Source organism: Prorops nasuta, unplaced genomic scaffold, assembly GCF_024137725.1.
Source record: "Prorops nasuta isolate Cenicafe-Biocafe unplaced genomic scaffold, Cenicafe_Pnas_1.2 PNAS00008, whole genome shotgun sequence".
Lineage (NCBI taxonomy): Eukaryota > Metazoa > Arthropoda > Insecta > Hymenoptera > Bethylidae > Prorops > Prorops nasuta.
This window is the reverse complement of record NW_027116805.1, coordinates 8,702,628-8,723,119: the sequence shown is the minus strand read 5'-3', so window position 1 is coordinate 8,723,119 and position 20,492 is coordinate 8,702,628. Positions and strand designations below refer to the sequence as shown.

General features: G+C 38.0%; 1 protein-coding gene across 3 annotated transcripts in view; it reads right to left on the bottom strand.

Annotated features, from left to right (window-relative positions):
• Pde6 (phosphodiesterase 6) overlaps positions 1–20,492 on the bottom strand; it is a 30,778-nt gene that overhangs the window by 4,976 nt on the left and 5,310 nt on the right. The window contains exons 2-14 of one of the 3 annotated variants that reach the window (XM_066730126.1): positions 16,177–16,317; positions 13,833–16,115; positions 11,078–11,309; positions 9,222–9,529; positions 8,516–8,749; positions 8,001–8,358; positions 6,405–6,574; positions 5,797–6,019; positions 4,381–4,455; positions 4,235–4,273; positions 2,113–2,382; positions 689–1,065; positions 105–541 (exon numbers count right to left, since the gene is read on the bottom strand). In XM_066730126.1, the coding sequence (XP_066586223.1) occupies positions 105–541; positions 689–1,065; positions 2,113–2,382; positions 4,235–4,273; positions 4,381–4,455; positions 5,797–6,019; positions 6,405–6,574; positions 8,001–8,358; positions 8,516–8,749; positions 9,222–9,529; positions 11,078–11,131 (2,545 nt within the window). In that variant the 5' untranslated portion in view covers positions 11,132–11,309; positions 13,833–16,115; positions 16,177–16,317. The remainder of the gene's footprint in view (positions 1–104; positions 542–688; positions 1,066–2,112; positions 2,383–4,234; positions 4,274–4,380; positions 4,456–5,796; positions 6,020–6,404; positions 6,575–8,000; positions 8,359–8,515; positions 8,750–9,221; positions 9,530–11,077; positions 11,310–13,832; positions 16,116–16,176; positions 16,318–20,492) is intronic. The other 2 variants (XM_066730127.1, XM_066730128.1) reach the window with 2 other exon arrangements.

Sequence of the window (20,492 nt, the reverse complement as noted above, 5' to 3'; positions counted from 1 at the left end):
ACGGATCGATTTGAATGTCTGAGGGCGAAGGATCGCTTGCGCGGTGGGTGCGGGTCGCTGCAGACAATTAGTGTGGTCGCGAATAGATGAGAAAGCGAGCTTACGTTCTTTCTTCTCTTCGCTCTGCCAGTCGAATTCTCCATCGTCGATCAGCTCCATGAATTTGCTCTTCTTCTTGAAGTACATGGCAAGGTCCGTGGATAGAATGGCGTTCTCCACGACCCTCATGACCTTCCGGTAGTCCTCCATAGAGAGACTCTGGAAGATATTGTTGCTGTCAGAGTTGAGGATCATGACGCACTGATCAAAGTGATGATGCTCCATGGTACTGGTGGAATAGAGAATCGCCAATGGTGATTCGGTTTTCGTCTGAAAAGCGTTGTTCGTTCCTCGATGGTCCAGATCGTGGCACAGGCAAGCAACCAGTAAACCTAGTATCTCAATGTCCGTCATGAACTGCTCCATTTTTCCAGTCTTCAGCATGGCGAACATTGTCTGGGCTACGTTCAGTGCGTGCCTCCAGTTGTGGTATTTCACAGGCCTGCCAAAATGCCAAGGAATTAATTCATTCGTATCGATAAAGTTTAATGGCCGCGTGAGATGTATAATTGCACGAATGGAATTTAAGGAAGGAGACAATTGAGAGTGCTGGGGGAGAAGAGCGAGCCGAACGGACCGCGGACCATACCTGTAGTTCTTCTTTACACTGAGGATCCATCTGCAGAGGACGTCATAGGGGATGTGAAACTTTTGGATAAGGTTGCATTGCTTGAACATTCTGATGGTCGCTCTGCAAGTGTCCTCGTCGCTCAGGTCAAAGTCGATGAACGTGAAACTGAAGAGATTGTACTTCTCGGCGGTTGGTATCGCGTCCGTCGTCAATTTTAGGGCGTCCTCGTTACTGGCCGTAGCGTGGTAGCTCAGACACTCCAGTGCCACCTTCTGCTTCGCCATTAATTTGCAGGCCGATTCGTACATTTGCGTGTTGTGGATCCCCAAGCCGCAGAAAATGGCGAATGCCTCGAATATCGATACGTCCGAGTCGGTGAAGGAACTTCCGTTGTCCTGCTCGACATTCAATAACAAACCTCCAGACAACGTTCCACCAACCTTGGACCATAATCGTGCAACCGGTGCATTCCGAGCTGTACACGCATATACATCCCTTCCTCCCCCTGCACGCGCGCGTATCTATCCGCGCATAAGTCCCTCCAATTTTCGACCATCCACAGAACCTAGGGGAAAAACTGTATTCTTGCAGCTACAGTCAATTGTAAAGATATATAATTTCATAAAAGGAGCAATGTATATCGCGCGTCTAGCCAACAAGCAGCGGCACTGCATCAACTCCAAGGGTATATGGGCCATGGGTAATATCTCGGACCAAACGGAAGGAAATGCACCAAAGCTCGTAGATTTTCCCCGGGAATAATGAGAGATTGACAGCTGTACGATTGTTTACCGAATAAATCAAGTATAGGAAAATTGTGCATGGCCATGCAAGCGAGCGAGCTGCACAGCAATCTTTTTCTTTGTCCTATATCTATAGCTGACACGTCTATAATATTAATAAACGCATCATGTATATACGTATCACACTTTTTCTCGTGTACTCCATACTTAACTCGAAATGCACCAATCATTCCCTCGCCATCTTTCCACATTCCATTCAAATGTCTTATTCTTTTAATTGTAATCTTTTCGAACATCTCGTCTCTCTCTCTCTCTCTCTCTCTCTCTCTCTCTCTCTCTTCAAATCCATCTGTCGTCTCGAATATTTCTGTATTTTCCTTACGTACTCAAGGAAGGTTAAAACTTTATTATACATATAATCTTTCCCCTCCCTTCGTTAATAAGCTAATTTAAAAATATCAATATTTCGAAAGAACATTGACAATTAAATATAAGCCATGAATGTTTAAGTTTTCAAAGTACTCGATACAATTTTCATCGATCGTTTTACATTTATTGTAATATTAAGGAGAATGTGAGTGCATGCGGGGGCTTTCTCTTGTTTTGTGGAAATTGCCAGAATTAACGCGTACTTCTTGATTCTATACGTATAGATTTGTTTATTCGTGAAAAGTTTTGAAATTTGTGGAATCAACTTACTTTGTTTATTAATTGAGCAACGCCAATGACAGTTCTTTGGCCATTGGCAATTGGCATGCAGAGGATGCTCCTTTCCGGCTCGGTGATGTCCCTTTTGAGCCAACTTGCCACGTCACCGATATTAAGAATTTGGCCAGACGTGGCGACGTACCTAGCAATTTGGCCCAGTGGACTAGAAAGGTCAGTGCTGCTTGGTCGATACACCCTGGCCTCTCGCATCTCGTTGTCCATTTCGAAAACCATCGTGAACTTGCTACTTTCGCTCAAGCCCTATGAAAAAATATCGCCAAACTTTACAAATCAATCTCACCCCTACCTACTCAACCTGAAAAATATTAATCAGCTCTTCTGCAACACGTATCATCCATTTCAAATTTTTCTATTACAAATATATATATATATATATTTCTTTATGTTGCTATTATTATTGACAACGGCTCTTGCTTTCAAAATCATTTTTCTCCTCTCTTATTCTTACTCGAGAGGTATAGTCTTATTATTAGAGGGGGGGAATCAGAGGGAATTTATATTATCCAGGGGCTAGTTTAATATTCTTTGTTTTTACTAGTACTTTAACGTGCCTTTTTGGGGGAAGTACTGCAGCATCTAATTCGGCAAATGAATGGTAATTGCAAGTGCCACTTGTGTTTTGCCAGACAGTGAATTTTTATGTAATCCTAGATAATTTCAGAAATGGAAGGTACTATCCCGTAAAACAGCCACTAAAACAGCCATAAAAAGTAAATTGCCAAAGTTCAATGGGCAAAATGTACCATTTGCTACGGACTAATTGAATTTTCATGGACTCTCCTCAGTCCCCTCAAGCGCGACAACGTGAAATAGGAAAATCTTTCGCAGGATCCCATCGAAATTGTCGGCATTTCTATGTAGATATACTATTTCTTAACCCTCAATTGAATATTAACATTAATGAAAGATATTTTCACAAAAGTCATTCAAGAAAATGCTCTTCGTAAAACTATAGCTTTAAATTTGAAGCAAATATGACAAGTTTCCTCTGGACATTATTAAAATTGTACGTTTCGGTAGAATAGATGGCTAAAAAACATGACAATAGTCTAAATTATTGATTTAGATCATTTTTGCAAAATTTCACACGAATCAAACAATGCTTAAATATGTTAAATTGGTTGAAATTATGAGGGAGGATCGGTATATAAGGGTTGGAAAGTTTGATCAAGCGTGAGATAAGAGGCATTTATAGATCGATATGCAAATGTCAGGAATTAATCAACTCCTAGCTGACATGAAATTTTTACGTTTCTCTTGGATCGCGTTCATATCCAAGGATAAGAATAAAGCGAATTATTTATTCAAATGATTTGGATGATCGATGAATCAACGGCAAACTTGTAAAATTATCTTGAAAAATGAAGTCTATATAGGGATTGTTGAATTTAAGAGAAAATCGATAAGAGTTTAGCTTAAAAATAAGCAAAAAGGGTATTGTAAAGTTTGATAGTATAGTAGAGTAATAAAGGAAATTAATCACCTTCTGCTATGAAAAGTTTATGCTTCTCGCTTGAATGGTTCATCCATCCGAAAGAGGGGAAGGAAAGAAGAGAAGAGATGAGAGTAAAGCGATGTGTTTGTCAAAGTTGTAAAATTAGGCGCGTGGGTGCGATTAAAAATGAGGAGATGACGAGACGAGGGCTCCGACGATGCGGAGCAGCAAGAATTTACTTGGAGGAGAAAAATGACGAGCTGGGGCGGAAATAAGAAATGGAAATTGAAGTTGAATGGAGAGCGAGTGGTATATGTGTTGTGTGTATGTGTGTCGAGGAGATTTGTGTGGAGACGCAGGATATATGGACATTTTGGGAGTTGATCACCTTTCGTTGGTAGGTATATACGTATACGGCCGTATACGTACACCATTGATGGACGCCGCGCGATTTTATGCTTCCTGTGACCCGGTTTCTTTATCGATTTGGCAAAGTTCGCTCGCGACACGCACACTAGCTGCCGGAATGTTTCATAGGACACGTATGTACATCTCTACTGGCTCTTTTTCCGCAGCTGCTTTTCTCTCTGGACTGACGCGTCAATATATATATATATATATAAGGGATAGAGTTTTGGGGCTTAACGAATTACTTACGTGCTGCTGGAAGATATCCTCCATGTCGATATTATTGCTCTGAGCCGGCAGGAAAGAGAAAAAAGGATCACACATCAGATGGAGTGAGAGTTAGCCTAGGAATTGTGGAGTAACACGTGCCGCAGCTGTGCCGGGGTGTTACTCACCTCTCTCCTGGACAACGGTTTCCTGCTCTCCTGAACGGATCTTCCCGGACGTTCCACGATCTTCTCCAAATGACCCTGAAATAATCCATCCTTGACATTTATTATTTTCCCCCACCGCCAATATCGACCATTAAATTCTACAACTTTTCCTGCTCTCTCTCTCTCTCTTTCTCTTTCTCTTACACAAGTATAAGCTATTTTCCCATCTTTATCTTATATTCATAGTGCATCTATTCTTGTATCGGCTATCTATTATATTTCTTTCTCAGAGATACAACACCCTCCCTCTCCACCTCCTCCTCCTCCCACCTACACGCGCAACACAATCATTCACGTTGCCACGAGAGAAAATCTCCTTCCATGTACAAATCCTTTCAACGCGAGATATGTATATATATATATATATATATATATACATATATGTGTGTGTGTGTACTGCACACCGGTTAAAGATGAAAAACGAATCAAAGGTTCGTTGACCCTTCATCAATTCACACACATTTCTTCATATTTTTATTCTTACAAGATTTCAACTCTAATTAAACGTCTATAGAGATGGAAAATCTTCAATCGGTCCATTAAATTCTCATTATTAATAGAGTATATTTTTGTCAGATTATCGATGGCATTGGAATTATAATTATTTGGTCTCGGCTGTCTATAAATTTTTTATCGCGCGCTATTCTTGGCACTCCGTACAATTACTCATTCTTGTCAATTTATTTTAACAGATAAGTGTTTAGGTAGAGCTAGCAGAGGGAGAGGGAGAGGGAGAGAGAGAGAGAGAGAGAGAGAGAGAGAGAGAGAGAGAGAGAAGCTCGCGCTAGCTCTCTCCGTCGATAAAAGTCGAGCAGCAAAACCGCGAAAATCAAAGTTTATACATTTTTTATAGCCTAATAGACACCTTTGACGAAATCATCAAACTATCCATTTCCATGCATTTTCTCTTTATACTCGAGAGGACCGATGGAAGGCTTTTAGGCTGAATCGCCAGCTTTTTAACCTGTAGATAATGCCTAATCGTCTCTCTCTCTCTCTCTCTTTATACATATCAATTAAAACATGAACGTTTCATCCTTTGCACAATTTTTTAAATATAATCATCCAATATATGTAGCACAAGTTATCGAAAGTACTCTTTATTTACTTGTGAAGAGAGTAGAGAGAAAAAATGTCTTTTTGATTTTACGTATATACGTATATATATATATATAAAGATTATTGATTTTCAGCCTTGAACTTTAATGGACCAATGCGTATAAATGATTTATTGCGCAATATTCTTGGCTTTCGGGTGAATTTGATTCCAATCAATTTCTCTACGCGACTTCTTTATCCTTTTTTCTTTTCTATAACACGTGCAGAATAATGGTCGATGAGAAAGCATGCAATTATCGCGAAAACTCTCAAACTCACGGCTTCCCCGCAATCCAAGTCGAGCAGGTAAACTGAGCACCTTTCGCATTTCAACAGTTCCTTGGCCTCCCTCATGATTTTCGTCACCAGGCACTCGAGATTGTTCTGCTCCTCGAAAATGTTCCTCGCCAAATTCAGCAGGATCTGATTCCTCTTGTACTCCTGGACCGAGAGCTCGAAAAGCTGAGCGTTCTGAATGCCAATCCCACAGAATGTCAGGTACCTGTAAAACGATTCGATCCATTAGGAATATTTCGAGGACTCGCAAGCTGCAGTCCTCTACACACACACACACACACACACATATATATATATATTAATTTCGACGCATATCGTTATAACTGCGCAATATCTCTCTCACAGCTACAGTATTTCATCACTCGACATATATAATTATATGTATAAGTATAAATTTAATATGATATTATAGAAAAATTGTTCTGCTCAGGCCTCCTATGTTTTCTCGGTTTCACTCATTTGGATATAAATAAATGCAGGTATATATATATATATATATGTATATATATAGCTTATATCTTTGTTAATAGGAAAATGTTAGGGGAAAAATCTCGTGTACTTATCGGTTAAGATTGGCGGCTGCGGCTTACCTTTGAAAAACTTCGACGTCCCTGTCGGTAAACTCGTTACTGCCATTTGTTTTATTGATGATTTGAGCGACACCGATGACGTCACCCTCGTAGTTGCAAATTGGCATCGACAGGATTAACGTCGTTTTGTATCCTGTCCTCATATCGATGGCGCTATTGAATCTTCGGTCCTATCATTCATTCATATCATCGAATCGTTTAAAAAAAGTTTGCTTATTTTTTGCCACTCTGCTTTTCAAATATTCCATACATGCTCTAATTCGCCTTTTCATAATTCATCGATATCGATCATCGAGACCTCTTTAATGAATTTTCAAGCCCGAGTAGAGGTATACATATATATATGGGTGGTCATTAAAAAAAATTTTTTGACGGATCCCCAAAAACCACTAGTATTTGATGAGAAAGTACAGTGGTTGAAACCTGTGGCCTGACAAATGATGGAAACACGTGCCTCATTGCGATCAAATACAATTTTCCAAGAATTTTACAGTTTTTTGCAGATAACTCATTAAATATTCGATTCTATGAAAAGATGCATATAACCTTTTCTCTGAAGAATTAAATTCTACACAATAAAGGTTCTATACATTTTTCTTCTAGAATGCATACAAATCGAGATATTCTTGAAAAATCAATCCTCTTTTTCGTTTATACACATTATATTGATATGTTTATATGAATAATTATTTTTAGTTTACCGTAAAATTAACATATTTTATTAAATTAAGAGAAATAAAATGTGTTACTACAGCGAAATAAGAATAACTACTCATATGAGCATATGTCAATATAATGTGTATATAAACGAGAAAGACGATCAATTTTTCAGGAATATCTCGATTAGTATGCATTCTAGAAGAAAAATGTATAGAACCTTTATTATGTAGAATTTAATTCTTCAGAGAAAAGGTTATATGCATCTTTTCATAGAATCGAATATTTAATGAGTTATTTGCGAAAAACTGTAAAATTCTTCGAAAATTATATTTGATCGCATCGAGGCACGTGTTTCTCTAATTTGTCAGGCCACAGGTTTCAACCACTGTAGTTTCTCATCAAATACTAGTGTTTTTTAAGGATCCGCCAAAAAATTTTTTTTAATGACCACCCTAATGTATATATATATATACTTTGAAGAAATATCAAACTTTTCACAATCCCATGCAAAGCGTTTTCTATATGTCAGCCGAGAGGGAGAGAGAGGGAGAGAGAGAGAGAGAGAGAGAGAGAGAATTGTGTAATCGGATATTTTTTTGCAAAGTCCACCAACCAAGTATCACTGATTCATTCGAATTAAATATAACACGTAGCAGATCGTATTTCACCATGGGGAAAATAGTATCGATTACTTGCATCTCTCTTTTTTACACGTGACGGAAAGCGAAACGTAGATGTAATTGTTCGAGAGAAAAGTTGTATATTTTTGCAAAATAAGTATATATATATAGATAGATAATTTTGTCCACTTGTGTGAATATAATCTCTTTCAATTAATTTGAAAAATGAACGTCATGTAAATCGTGCGACACACAATGGACTAGATAAAAAAAGTGTGTAGGGAGATATATAATTAGAGTTATAGAAATAAAGTACCTTGTAAGCATCCTTGATATTGATGATTTCTTTTTTTTCCGCGACGTATCCAGCGATACCAACGCCAAATGGTATTTTAATCTCTTCGTTTTTGGCCTTTTGAATGGCCTCTTCCAATTCGGTGTCCTGCGTGACATCGAACAGTTTGGCCACGAGGTACCGATCGTCCAGTGGTCCTTTCGCCAGGAACAAACTGCCCCTATCTGCATGGGTCAGTAAGCCAACGTTCACCAGGATCTTGTGGCATAGAACGTTAATGTCCAATTCGTTTGCCACGTCCCTTATCAGCTCCATAAAAAGCTCACCCTCGTCCAACCTGTTCAATTCCGCCCGTCGTCCAATAATTGACGTTGAACCTCTGAAAAAAGATCCTTTTACCATTTCACCATTTATCAGAGTCTCCCTCCGAACCTTTGCAAGTTGAAAAAACAGAAAAGGAGAGAAAAGCACGAATAGGGCGAACGAATACCCGCGAATCAAATTATTAATATACGAAATGTATATTTTGTTGATACCTGCTGGGGCTTTTACTGCGTTTGGCAGGTGAGCTGGACGCCAGCCAGGACTGGAAGAGATCAGAAGTCACGCTGTTTCGTTTCCCCCTTGCCAAGAGGCCTTCCTCTTGATGAACGTTAGACTTGGAGGGTTTCTTCTGCAAAATACTCAAGCCCTGTAGTCGCTGACGTAGCTCCGGACTTGCTTTGTCTCGCAGCCAGGACTCTACTACTGCAGGATTAGCCTCGAGGTATCTGAAATATATATTGATGGTCAAAGATCATTCGATACCTTCCCTCTCTCTCTCTCTCTCTCTCTCTCTCTGAATAATTCCTCTTCAAAATTAACCCACGCAGCTTTCGATTAGATTATAATGCAGGCCTTTTTTCATCAGTCTTTCTTGTTAGGGAATGGTTCAATTTAAATTCTATTTTGTCATATAGATATATATAGCTTAACAATAAAAGCATATATATTATTATAACGTTGAGACTATAGGAATTATTTGCTGAAATATCTACTCGTTACCTCCTGCCATATTTTGCATGGTGGAATTTTAATATAGTGTACTACATTTCTGTTAATTCTTCTTTAATGCAATATTAATTGAGTTATTTGATTTTTGTTTGCATGCATGTGTCTCGGTGAGAGCTCGAATTATTACTGGGAGACATGTAATAAAATATATTATCGCATCTATAATTGAAAGTAAGATTGAAGCGAGACCTGCCAACTGCTTCGATGGTGAGGCCGTTGTCCTCCTCGTGTTCGGGGATAGTATCCTGGCAGGAGACTCGTTTGCTCCTGCAGAGCCTGCTGATATCTCCCTCGTTTTTATCAGTCTTCGTACTCGTACTTAAAGGTAATTTTGATTCATCTCGCGCGTCCTTGGCCACTCTGCCCAAAAGAGCCTGTTCCTCGGGGTTGGACGAGCGTACCAGCTGACACTCGTCCCTCTCCGGCGACTTGGAAGACCTAGCCTTCGTCGAGATCTTCATCGTCTCGAAATCCGCCAAATTATTGTTATGATTTACCTGCGATAAAATCATTCGATCCATCTCTCTCCTTTCTTTAATGCCTTCCTTCCTTCTTCAAATTAATTCGCGATCACTTTAAAAACACCACGAGTCTTAACAGCTCCGAATTTTACCGAAAACCAAAAAACATTCATCATTTTCAGATTTTCCACCTTTTCTCTGAAACCGCATCGCCTTGAATTGTTCATTTATAAATTCAAAAACATCAGCATGTATGTTCACAATTAAATTTATCAATTTATTCGACATTACTGCATCGAGTATATTATTTCTTGTAATTATTTAATATAATGATAAGAGCTAGAGTAGGATTCATGTTGTTTTTAAAATGTGCATCATTGATTCAATTGCAGACTACATCAATGTAAAATTATTATTATAAATCTGTTTTTTATAGTTGCTCAACATTTCTCAAGTTCTATATTATAGCATAAGAGAAAAACCATGGTTAAAAAGTAAGGCAGAGCAAAAAGTGATAAAAAACGTTAATCAGGATAGATTTTTTCTTTCATTTTTTCTACCGTAAGAAAGTTTTTCATCGACAGTTTAATATCATAATTATTTATAATTAATACTTTAGAAGGGAAAAGTAATTATTTGACAAATAAAACTATCCGATAAATATTTATAAAGGGATCACTATAGGAAATATAGAAAGTACAGACGAATGAAAGTGAGAGAAATGCATGAATTTGTGCATAAATATAATTCAAACATTATTATATTGTACGAATCCCCTAAAATGCAAGAGACCGATCGTCTTTATATATAGTTATATAAATGTGTGTGTACAGAGAGTAGTGGGCGCGCAAGCGCGATTACACGCACACAAGCTGCATGGCAGTGACTTGACGGTGGAAAAGTTAAGCGCGATCGAGAGAGAGAGAGAGAGAGAGAGAGAGTGTGTGTGTGGGCAGAGTGGGCTGTCCGTCCGTCTGTCTGTGGGATAGGATATAGGATAGGGTAGGATAGGGATCAGAGCCGACAGCATCGGCTGGCGTGAGAGTAAATAAACATGAAATTTTGTGTCATTCGACCTATTCACCTTTAAATGCATCGTGTGTCAAGTCAAAAGCGAAACGTCGCCTACATGTATGTGTGTCTAGTCGTATTCGACGTACAATTGACAAGTCGAGTATTAATATATTTCAAGCATAGTTAAATAATTATCGGAGGAATGAAATTTTCTAGGGAAAATTAAAGTTGAATAAGAATCAAATTGTGTTTAACGATAGCTGCAGAATATATATAAATATCTACAATGGAATGTAGAGGTATCTCGATTAACGCACCTTGGTGTTTAGACTGTGATATTACGAGATGGTGTGTGAGACAATTAATTGTTTTTGGACCGACGAGAGTTTTCAGTTGAATTTTTATGATCGCTGAGGTGTGTGTGTGAGGGTCGGCTAAATTTAGCAAGCAAGCAAGCAAGCAAACAAGCAGGGTCCATGCACTGACCGTCACCGTCTGTGCATGGAATTTTCTCCGTGGATACGAGCTATTGTGTTGGACTACTTACTCTTCATTAGCGAGTATAATTACCTCGGTAGCTGCCGCCTCCGGCAAATCCTCATCCACTTCGTCGTCTGCTTCCATATCACCTGTGCTTCCTCCCAAATATCATCGAAGCAACCCACCGTCCCAGCGTTCCAACTTCACCACCAACAACCTCGAAAAATCTTGTTGTTTATGTAATATCGGGCTGAATATCTCTCATCCTTTCAGAGTCGCTTCATTCCGCCGGCCCCTGAACCATCTGCACGAACCTTTGGTCCTTGGAACGTTCGAGAAAAATCTTAAGTTGCGCACATGGTACGAGATATGTCAACTCTCCTCGTCTCTCATATATATCTAGCTCTCTCACTTGAATAAATACATTCGATACATTGTTCTTCTTATTTGTATAAATAAATGTAGGCGCGAAGCGAGCTTATTGTCAGCTGATCAATGCATGCCATCCACTCTGGTAACACGTTTCGTCTAAACGCAATATCATTGTTGAAGCGAGCCAATTTGTTTGTACAAATTGAAATATTACGGGAATTGATGTTACGCGAGTATATATGGCCTAGCTAATATATAATATGATGCCTGATGAATCGGTGCATTTTGGTAATTGGCGTGTGCGATGTACACCAAGTTAAATTAATTGAGTTATCGCCATTTGGTGGGTTGCTGTGGAATTGATTAATCGAACGAAAGAAAAGAATTAAATAAAGAAAAAAGAAGGGGATATATCAAGGCTTATTATTGAAACGCGTCGAGACTCGAGGATTCTCAGTGCAATTCGAAAATTGGAATAGTCGAGGAGGTAGGCAGCGTGCATATGACATTCGTGTAAATTTAGTAAAATTACCCTAATTAAATAAAGTCTGCAGATTAATTAAGGTGAAATGCTTGGCAAGATGGCGACTATATAACGATTTAACTCGAAGCGAGAAGGATGGAAATTACGAGTTTCGAGAGTAATCTAAAGGTCGTTACGAGCAAAAGTTGCAGCACAGCTCTTCTATATTAATTTTTAGCATAATCTTGAAAAGATGAAGGAGCATTTATATAGTATATCTGGTTTGTAACAAAGTGTCGAGGGTGGATAATGTTCGAGTGCATTTCCGAGAATACGTGACCCAATTGTTCCAAGATGAAATAAAGGGATCCGCGCGTGAATTCCACGATTGTACGACTGCATTTAAATTTATAAAAGCGAGAGGGGATGAAAGTTGGTGCATGGCAACTCCTCTCGCGTCCTATGCTGCACCTATAAAATGCTGCAGTCCCCTACACGTGCATGTATATATGCGCACACGGTAAGAAATACTAAATAGGGGGTGGGGGTGGGGGAGGACCTATGTGCACACGGTTCTCGTGCGCCGTGCAACTATATATATATATATAGATACTGATGATATTTTGCATTATCCGGCCCGAGAACGTAAACAAGAGTCTAGCTCCTCGGGGAAAATTCAGGGATAATCGTCCAGTGATAAAATTTCCAGGCTGAATATTCAGGAGAGCGTGCAAAGAAATGGGAATAAGCCGAGTTACGTAAGAGAGTATATAATGCAATCTATTATTAATCAGACCATTTCCATGTGGATATCTTTTCTACGTAATAAAAAGACTCGGATTAAAATTATACCAAGTCGCATGATGCGTCTGACGAGAAAAGAGCCATGCTCTTTCTCAATATTATTTTCTATCTTGTATTATATTCTAATTATGCTATTGCAATCGTATATATGAAAATGTCCATACCACATGGTTACATTGTCGATACTTGGATGGCATTTGTTATATATGGACCAGCAAACGATGTAACGGGCTCGATTAAATTTTAGTGATTGACTGGTTCTCAATTTAATTTCACTCTTTTATCAATATTTACGCTCTCCTTTAATCACAAATGTTTACAAAGTCGATCGTTGATTTAAATGGTATTTTTAAGTCGACGTGTGGACATTCGACTCTTTTTTATTATTAAATTAATTAATTTATGCGTATATCAATCATGTACGCGCGTATATACTATACATATATATATATATACGTGCTCCACTGTGTAATCGAGAAATGCAATTAAGTGGCGAAAAATTGTCAAAGAAGCCGATATCCTGGCTTCTCGGTTAATACTCCGCATCGTTCAAAGTATTTTCATCCAAGATCCTAGACTAGACTCCTCGAATATTCAATTTCCCTAATTCAGCATTCAATGATTATCGAGAAAGTTTGCAGAAAATTCTCTCAACCCTCTTTTCACCGAGAGTCGAGTAATGAAAAGCTCGCTGATTTGACGAAAATGTATAAAAAAGATTTCGTTTTTTCTGTTAAATATTTGTATCAGATTTTAAAGATTTTCTTAATTAGCCGAGAAATTTTCTCAATTGACGAGCGAGTAAGATTACAAAGCTTGATTAATTTAAATCTTGACGAAGTAATTAATAAAGTGGAAGCTAGGAAACGAGATTTCTGAATAATTTCATCGAAACCAACAAATAAAGAAAGAAATTTGTTAACGAAGGGAATTAAGTGGGTCGTTTATCGTTCGTGCAGAGAGAATCGTGCAGAGAGTTGTGGGAGGAGATTAAGAGTAGAGGGAGAGACAAAGAAAGGGTTGGAAAAGCGCGAAATACATATATATATATATATACCTATATGTATTTTATCTCCGGTGTGCGATTTCTAAAAAGGAGCTTTCTTGACGAACGAATTTAAATGCGAAATGATAAATGGTAGTGGGGGAATATCAGATATAGGAATATTATACATGGATGAACGTATAATGAATTGAAGAGCATACCTGAACAGTTGTGTGGCCAGAGATTAATTGCATGGCGTTGGTAATTAAAAAGACAACTGTTTAAATGGCCCCCTTTATCTTCTTCCTTGACTCTACTTTGGATTTTTTCGCGCAACTTTGTATCCTCTCGACCCCTCTGCTGCTGCTGCAAAACTTGCTTGAATATAGCTGGAGAAATGATCTTTTAGCCAGGAAAATGAGAGCTTTCTTACAAAAGGAGCGATTCGACGCACATGTACATATGTATGTATGCATGTATGTATACTCTCTTCTTCAGTCTAGCTTCTTCGGGCCATTTCCTCCAATACCCTAATACAATAATTCCGATTGTTTTTTCTTTCCCAGCTGCTATCCCGAATTTTCAGCAGGAGATTTTATACCGATGGAAATTGACGTACTCTTCTCGCGTGATAAGAATTACTTAATAATTGCTATTCCTCTAAACTTTATTTCTTCGGATAATCTTTCTCTAGAAAATTTGGACCTTTATATTGCAACATCATTATACAATTGCGTTGGTCGTGTGGTGTTTCTCAAGCTTTGGTCAAATAATAATACTTTCTTCGACTATACATTTCGATTTTGAGCATCTCTTTTCCTTTTCTCTTCTTTTTCCAGAGATTTCATTAGGGTATTATTATAGAATTAGAGAATTTTTATCAGAGGCGCGAATCATATTGTATAGTTAGATGCATGGATACTTGTATATACGAAAGATTTGAAAGAAACTATAGCTCCGGCTCTCTTGGAAAATGTTGTAATTGTCCCGAGAAATGATCTGACATCAGTGGTGAAAAAGAGAGGTAGGTCGATGATTAAAATATGTAAAGTAGTACCACTTTTCGCTTTCCCTGCATGGGAATTTTCCTTCTAGAGAATATTTCCTGGCCTTTCTTTGTCCTTTGAAAAATTTATCAAGCCACAAGGAAAATTAATTTTTAGCTGGAAAGCAAAAGCAATTACTTGGAATTTTAAATCCTGTACATATGTAGTAAATGTATAGGTATATATGTATATGTATCTTGCTGCGCGTAGTTTCTGCCTGAAAATTTCCACCGGTCGGAGCTTCGCAGGTTGTGGTCAGTTGGTTGGGAACAAATATCGAAGCAATAAATTATTATTATTAAATGTAGGCAAAGACAGCTTAATTTCGCGAGCGTTAAAAATGCGAATTGTTCCTTGGCGGAATTTTTAAATTTACCGCGCATATATATATATATATATATATATATATTTTTTTTGACGAGTCGGATGACTATACTGTTGATAATTAAAAAAGCATTCTTCTCGGGGCAGTTTTAAAAAATGTCCTTTTGCCTATTTTCGAGAGCACTATGAAAGATCTGGCTGGGGAAGCTCGCGAGCTATCCAGCGAAAAGAGAAAGAGTCTTTTTGATTAAAACTCAATAGAGGGCGAGAGTCTCCCGGTGGAAATGTTTGTTTATTCTTGCAAAGATCCTAATTGAGATTCTTCCGGGTTATAGTGTCTCTCGGTCGGTCATCCGCGTGAATTTCTTTCTGTGCGAATAACAATTAATTCATTATTGTCAGAGAAGAGAATTGAATATTATATAAGGTAGAAATGTCGTTGGAAGCTATAGCAGCAACGATTAAATTTTCAAACTTTCCTCCTGCCTTTTCTCTGTCCTGATGTACGTCGCTCTCTAAGAACGTTTGCTAGTTGATCGAAAGATTTAAAATTTATATCCAGAGCCTTGTAAAAATTGTTGGTGCGACGAAGAAGAAAAGGAGTCAGCCAGCGAGATGTCGATCTTTCGATTAAATATATAAATGATCGATGAACGACTGCAGGTTCGATCTTTTTATAGCCAATAGTGGATGGATGAATTAATTTGTTGAAAATTGGCTTGCGCAGAGGGGGCATCAGCGCGAGGGCAAATTTCGGGACGACGAGCGAAAGATGAGCCGCGTTAGAAATCTTTTCCCCTTCTCTCCATTTAGCGACGATATAAAAAGGAAGAATGGTTTTCACCGCAAGTTTTTCCTTCCTTTCTCTCCTATAGCTGCCTCTGCCACTTTATCCCGCAAGCTTCGTGATTCTCCGAGGCCTTTTCAGTTTATCCCCAGGAACTTTCAAGATGTTTAGTACGAAACTATTGTTCGTTTCGCTTGGGGGGTTCGTTACTTCATGATATTGCTGTGAAAACTGCTCTCTCTCTCTCTCTCTGCCTGTACCGCCAAATTGTCGAGTTTAAAAAGCGACCGTGCTCGAAGGATCCCTCGAATATCCCGAGGGAATCGATATAATATTGCCCTTTTTATCTGCAGATATATATATATATATATATATGTATATAGATGCATATAATACGCTAGCTCGAACCTCGACAACAGTAATCCTCCTCTGATTGGAGCGGACTTGAATTTCGGCCACTCATTATACTGCACAGCAGGATCTATCTAGCTAGAGCTATTTCCCAGCCAGCCAGCCTAGCCAGCCAGTAGCCACCAGTCAACCCGATACCTGAAACATTCAAAATCCCTTTGTTAATGGATTTCTGTAATTTAATAATATTCCCTATCGAGGATATTCCATCAATTTCAATCAATCCACGAAATTTCATACTTTCCTCCATGTATGCATCTATGTGTTATACATGTATATATGCAGGCTACTATACATTTACTTGCATAATACTCGCTCATTGTAAGCCTTCGTCATATCAAATCTCCCCCGTGGTGTTTCGCAGCTTATTTGCACAACTAACTCTGTCATTTCCTATACTGCTTACTGCTAAATTATAGAGTAGTGTGAGCCATTTAATATTTATAATCATATACCCCTTTCCCTCTACGTATACGTATATAGTTAACCTCTTTTTGGTCCGATCCATTTAACTGCTCCATCACTCGCGTACCTTCCTTTCCTTCTTCTTCTTCTTGACTTTTCACCTCGAAAGTATATCCTATCAATTATCCTATCCAGCCAATTATACAATTTGGCTTACTTTAGCCGACTCTAAATCAGTCAAAGAGAATGCAAAATGAGTTTTTACGATTGGTCATGCAGTTGACGATTAATCGCTGTTCATTCGAGGGCAGCCGGAGAGCAGAGATCGTTTGAAACTTTTGATTCGATGCCCAAATCGATTGCTGATTAAATCCCTATTAAATAGGAGAGAATCGCGCCAGCGCGCCGTTTCGATATAGCTTTGACTCCTCCGATTGGAAATTGCTGAACAAATATATCGGAAAAAAATGTTAGTAACGTAGATTTTTTCTTCAACCTGCAGGCTAGCTTCCCTCCTTTATTTCTATTTTCTATTTTCTATACATTTCATCGTGCTACATGATTAGAGCCGTTTCAACATTTCTTTCATTCCTACATATATTTTGTACGATATATCCTTCTCTTTTTTTTTCAAGAAAAGTTTTGGTATAATAAAAGTTTATTAGGCGAGTTTTTGTTCACATTTTAGCAGTATAACGCTTCACTAGAGTAATATGTTTCTTACAAAAATGTTGAATGAAAGCACCGTCTTTTCATGGAAATTGGAAAATTGGAAAATTGGGAAATTGGGAAATTGGGAAATTGTCATCAAGATCAAAGTGTGATCGCTCTGCTGGATATTACTCCACCCCCCACACCCCCCATTGATATTCATTCAGAGCTCTCATTCACTCTGATTGTGTGTACGAAACAGTATAGTAACGATATAAATTCCCACTGACTCAATCCGAATCAATCGACAAACGTTCCAAAATACAACTTTTCTCTCACTTTACTTCCAATTCTCGCCAATCAATAAATCTGTAAATTGCAGTGTACCTTTTATTTTATTATTTCTTTTTAATATATTTTTACCAAAAATTCGAATGATATCAGGTGGAAAGAAAATGGAAAAAGTAATTTAAAAGTACAATAAGCTATAAACTAGTATGTATATCTATGCTGGTTGATGGAAACTTAATATAAGCAAAACATCCAAACTTCTAAATGAATGTGAACAGAAATAAATGGTGAAAAGTTTGAAATTTCCTCTTATACTGATGAGAGCTAGCTGTAGGCAAGGAGAGATGCAATTTCTCCACATAATTTGTACAAAAAAAAAAAAAAAAAAAAAAAAAAAACAATGTGAATAATACAGTATACTAGCCAAGTATAATGCTTGATAAGGCAAATAACAAAATTCACCGGAGCCTTTTATTAACAAAATGTTAAATAATCGAAAGAGCAATTTCATAAACAAATAATAGGTATTTTGCAGTTCTAAAGCACGTAATTAATGAAGCTGTGATTTTGGATATAAAAAATTTCAGCTTTTTATTTGGAAATTTCATGATTCAAATAGAAATTTTATAAATGAACATTATTACCTGTGTAAACAGATAATTTCGAGGATCGTTTTACCAATTTTCCAATGTGCGTGTATAACAATATAGATAAATTTATTTATGAATAATAACAGTGGAGAGAGTGCAGGAATAATAATTATTAATTTCCACTTTTATATAGAAATGAATATAAAAATATATTACCAACTGATTCTAGAGTTTCCTATATATAGTCTTGCTTAACTGCACAAGTAAATTACATGGAACGAAACAATTGGAAATCTTTATAAAGCACGTATTTGGTTTTGGCAATGCAAAAACTATAGGTTCTCTGTGTGATATCGTCAAAAGCAAAAATAAAAGTCATGCATTGTAGCTGAAGAGAGAGAGAGAGAGAGAGAGAGTTGGTGCTCGATATATCGTCATCTTGAATAACTCGAGCAATCTGTGATGTAATCGTTGTAACGTACATGAGTGTTATTGGTGAGCGAGTGTGTGTACTGCACGCTACTGGCATGCAGTTTTAAATCTAGCTCAACGATGCTTTGCTAGGTCTTCAGGAACTTTTTACACGTACTCTGGTCGCATTCTCCCCACCCCGAAAAGTCTTCTTTGATCATGCGAGTGATATTATTGTGTCACGATTATTAAACTCCGGTCATAAATAAATTTATCGTCCAGTTATGACTATATCGACTTTGCTGCATCAAATCCATCCATTATAAAATGTCAGCTGCGTCTCTCAATATTTCTTTATGAACTCTTTCTACGATGCAAGCACACAGAGAAACTTATATATCATGCACTAAAATATTTATTTATTTTTCGTGCCACATATTCGGATACCGTTTTTAATACTCGAATAGAATTTTCATGATAGCAAATATAATTGCATATCCTTTATTGTTCATTCAAAGGAGAAACCTTATTTATCATTGAAACGTTTAAAATTATGTGACGTCGAGCATCCTCCCTTGTACGAGGGAACTGATTATCACGGGCAAATGCTTTGCCGTAATCCTGCAGACTATCCTGAGTCGCGATCGAGCAACTGATTGAGAAATGATGAAATTCTTAGAATGGTTGCATGGGTCTCTCAAAGATAAGGCTCGTTAGTGCGCGCGCGCGCGGAAGGACTTTATAGAAAAGGATGGAATTTATTTTAAGCTTGTGCAGCGAGAATACCGATTCTCGAGGTACTTGTATAAAGTATATAGATCGAGAGTCGAGCATGGCCATTCGGAAGATCGGATTCGCGTTAGCATTGGCTGGAAAAGATCAGCCGCAGCCTTTAATCGACCTAGCTCCAAAGACAAGATTGTGATAAGCCGCGCGCGCGCGCGAGAGAGAGAGAGAGAGAGAGAGAGAGAGAGTGGAGAGAGACGGCCGGAGCTATTGGAGAGGCCAGCTTCAAACATAAAATTCATCCACGCTTCACCTTTACGTGAGATATCAGCTCGAGCTGCTCATTAAATATCATTTAAGCAGCTCACCTTTCTCAATCCTTGAATATTAGACTTCCATAAAGCAGCTTCTATGCTCAGCTTTCACTTTCTTAACACGACCCCTTTTTAATCTCATCTGAAAATCAGTTTTCATCAGCGTGTCTTTTATCCAAATCCTCCTGCGGCCTAATTAGTTGTTGAATTTTCTTTATTATACATCGCGCCCGCGAGAGCTGTATTTTCATCCACCGATACCAACAATGCTGATGCCTATATGTACAAAGAACAGCTCGCGCGCCTTATTGTACCGATCATTCTCTCTTGCATGTAAATTCAACTTGTATGAAACACACCATTTGACCTAAATATAATGATTTTTTAAAAAAAGACAACAACAAAATTATACGCATCTAGCGTAGGCTTTACGGCACGTATTATTTAAGTATTAGATTGGCTGGCGATGAATCAAAGCGCAGAGCTTTTTTAATTGCTGCTCTTCTCGCTGGACTGGATCCCATGCATTTTTCTACACACACGCATATATATATATATATATATATAGCGTACAGCTTATATTATAATACCATTAATAATGAAATCAATCGGAATATTTCTTCGATGTAAAACAAGGCAACATTTTTCAGGGATTATCGCACAAGCATTCTCTCACGCGATACCTAATATATACTGCAGCGACACAATAGGAAAAATATTATATTGTTGAATCTCGTGTATAATAGAGATACGTGACGCGCGAGTTTTGTGCGAGGTTGTTAAATATCTTAAATATATCTATTTAGCCCTTTTGCCGACACTCGAGCAATCTCTCAGATTTCGTCTCTCTCTCTCTCTCTCTCTTTCTCTCTCTTCATCCCCGAGTGTGTAATAATAATATTGATTTTATTCTCAAGTTAAATTT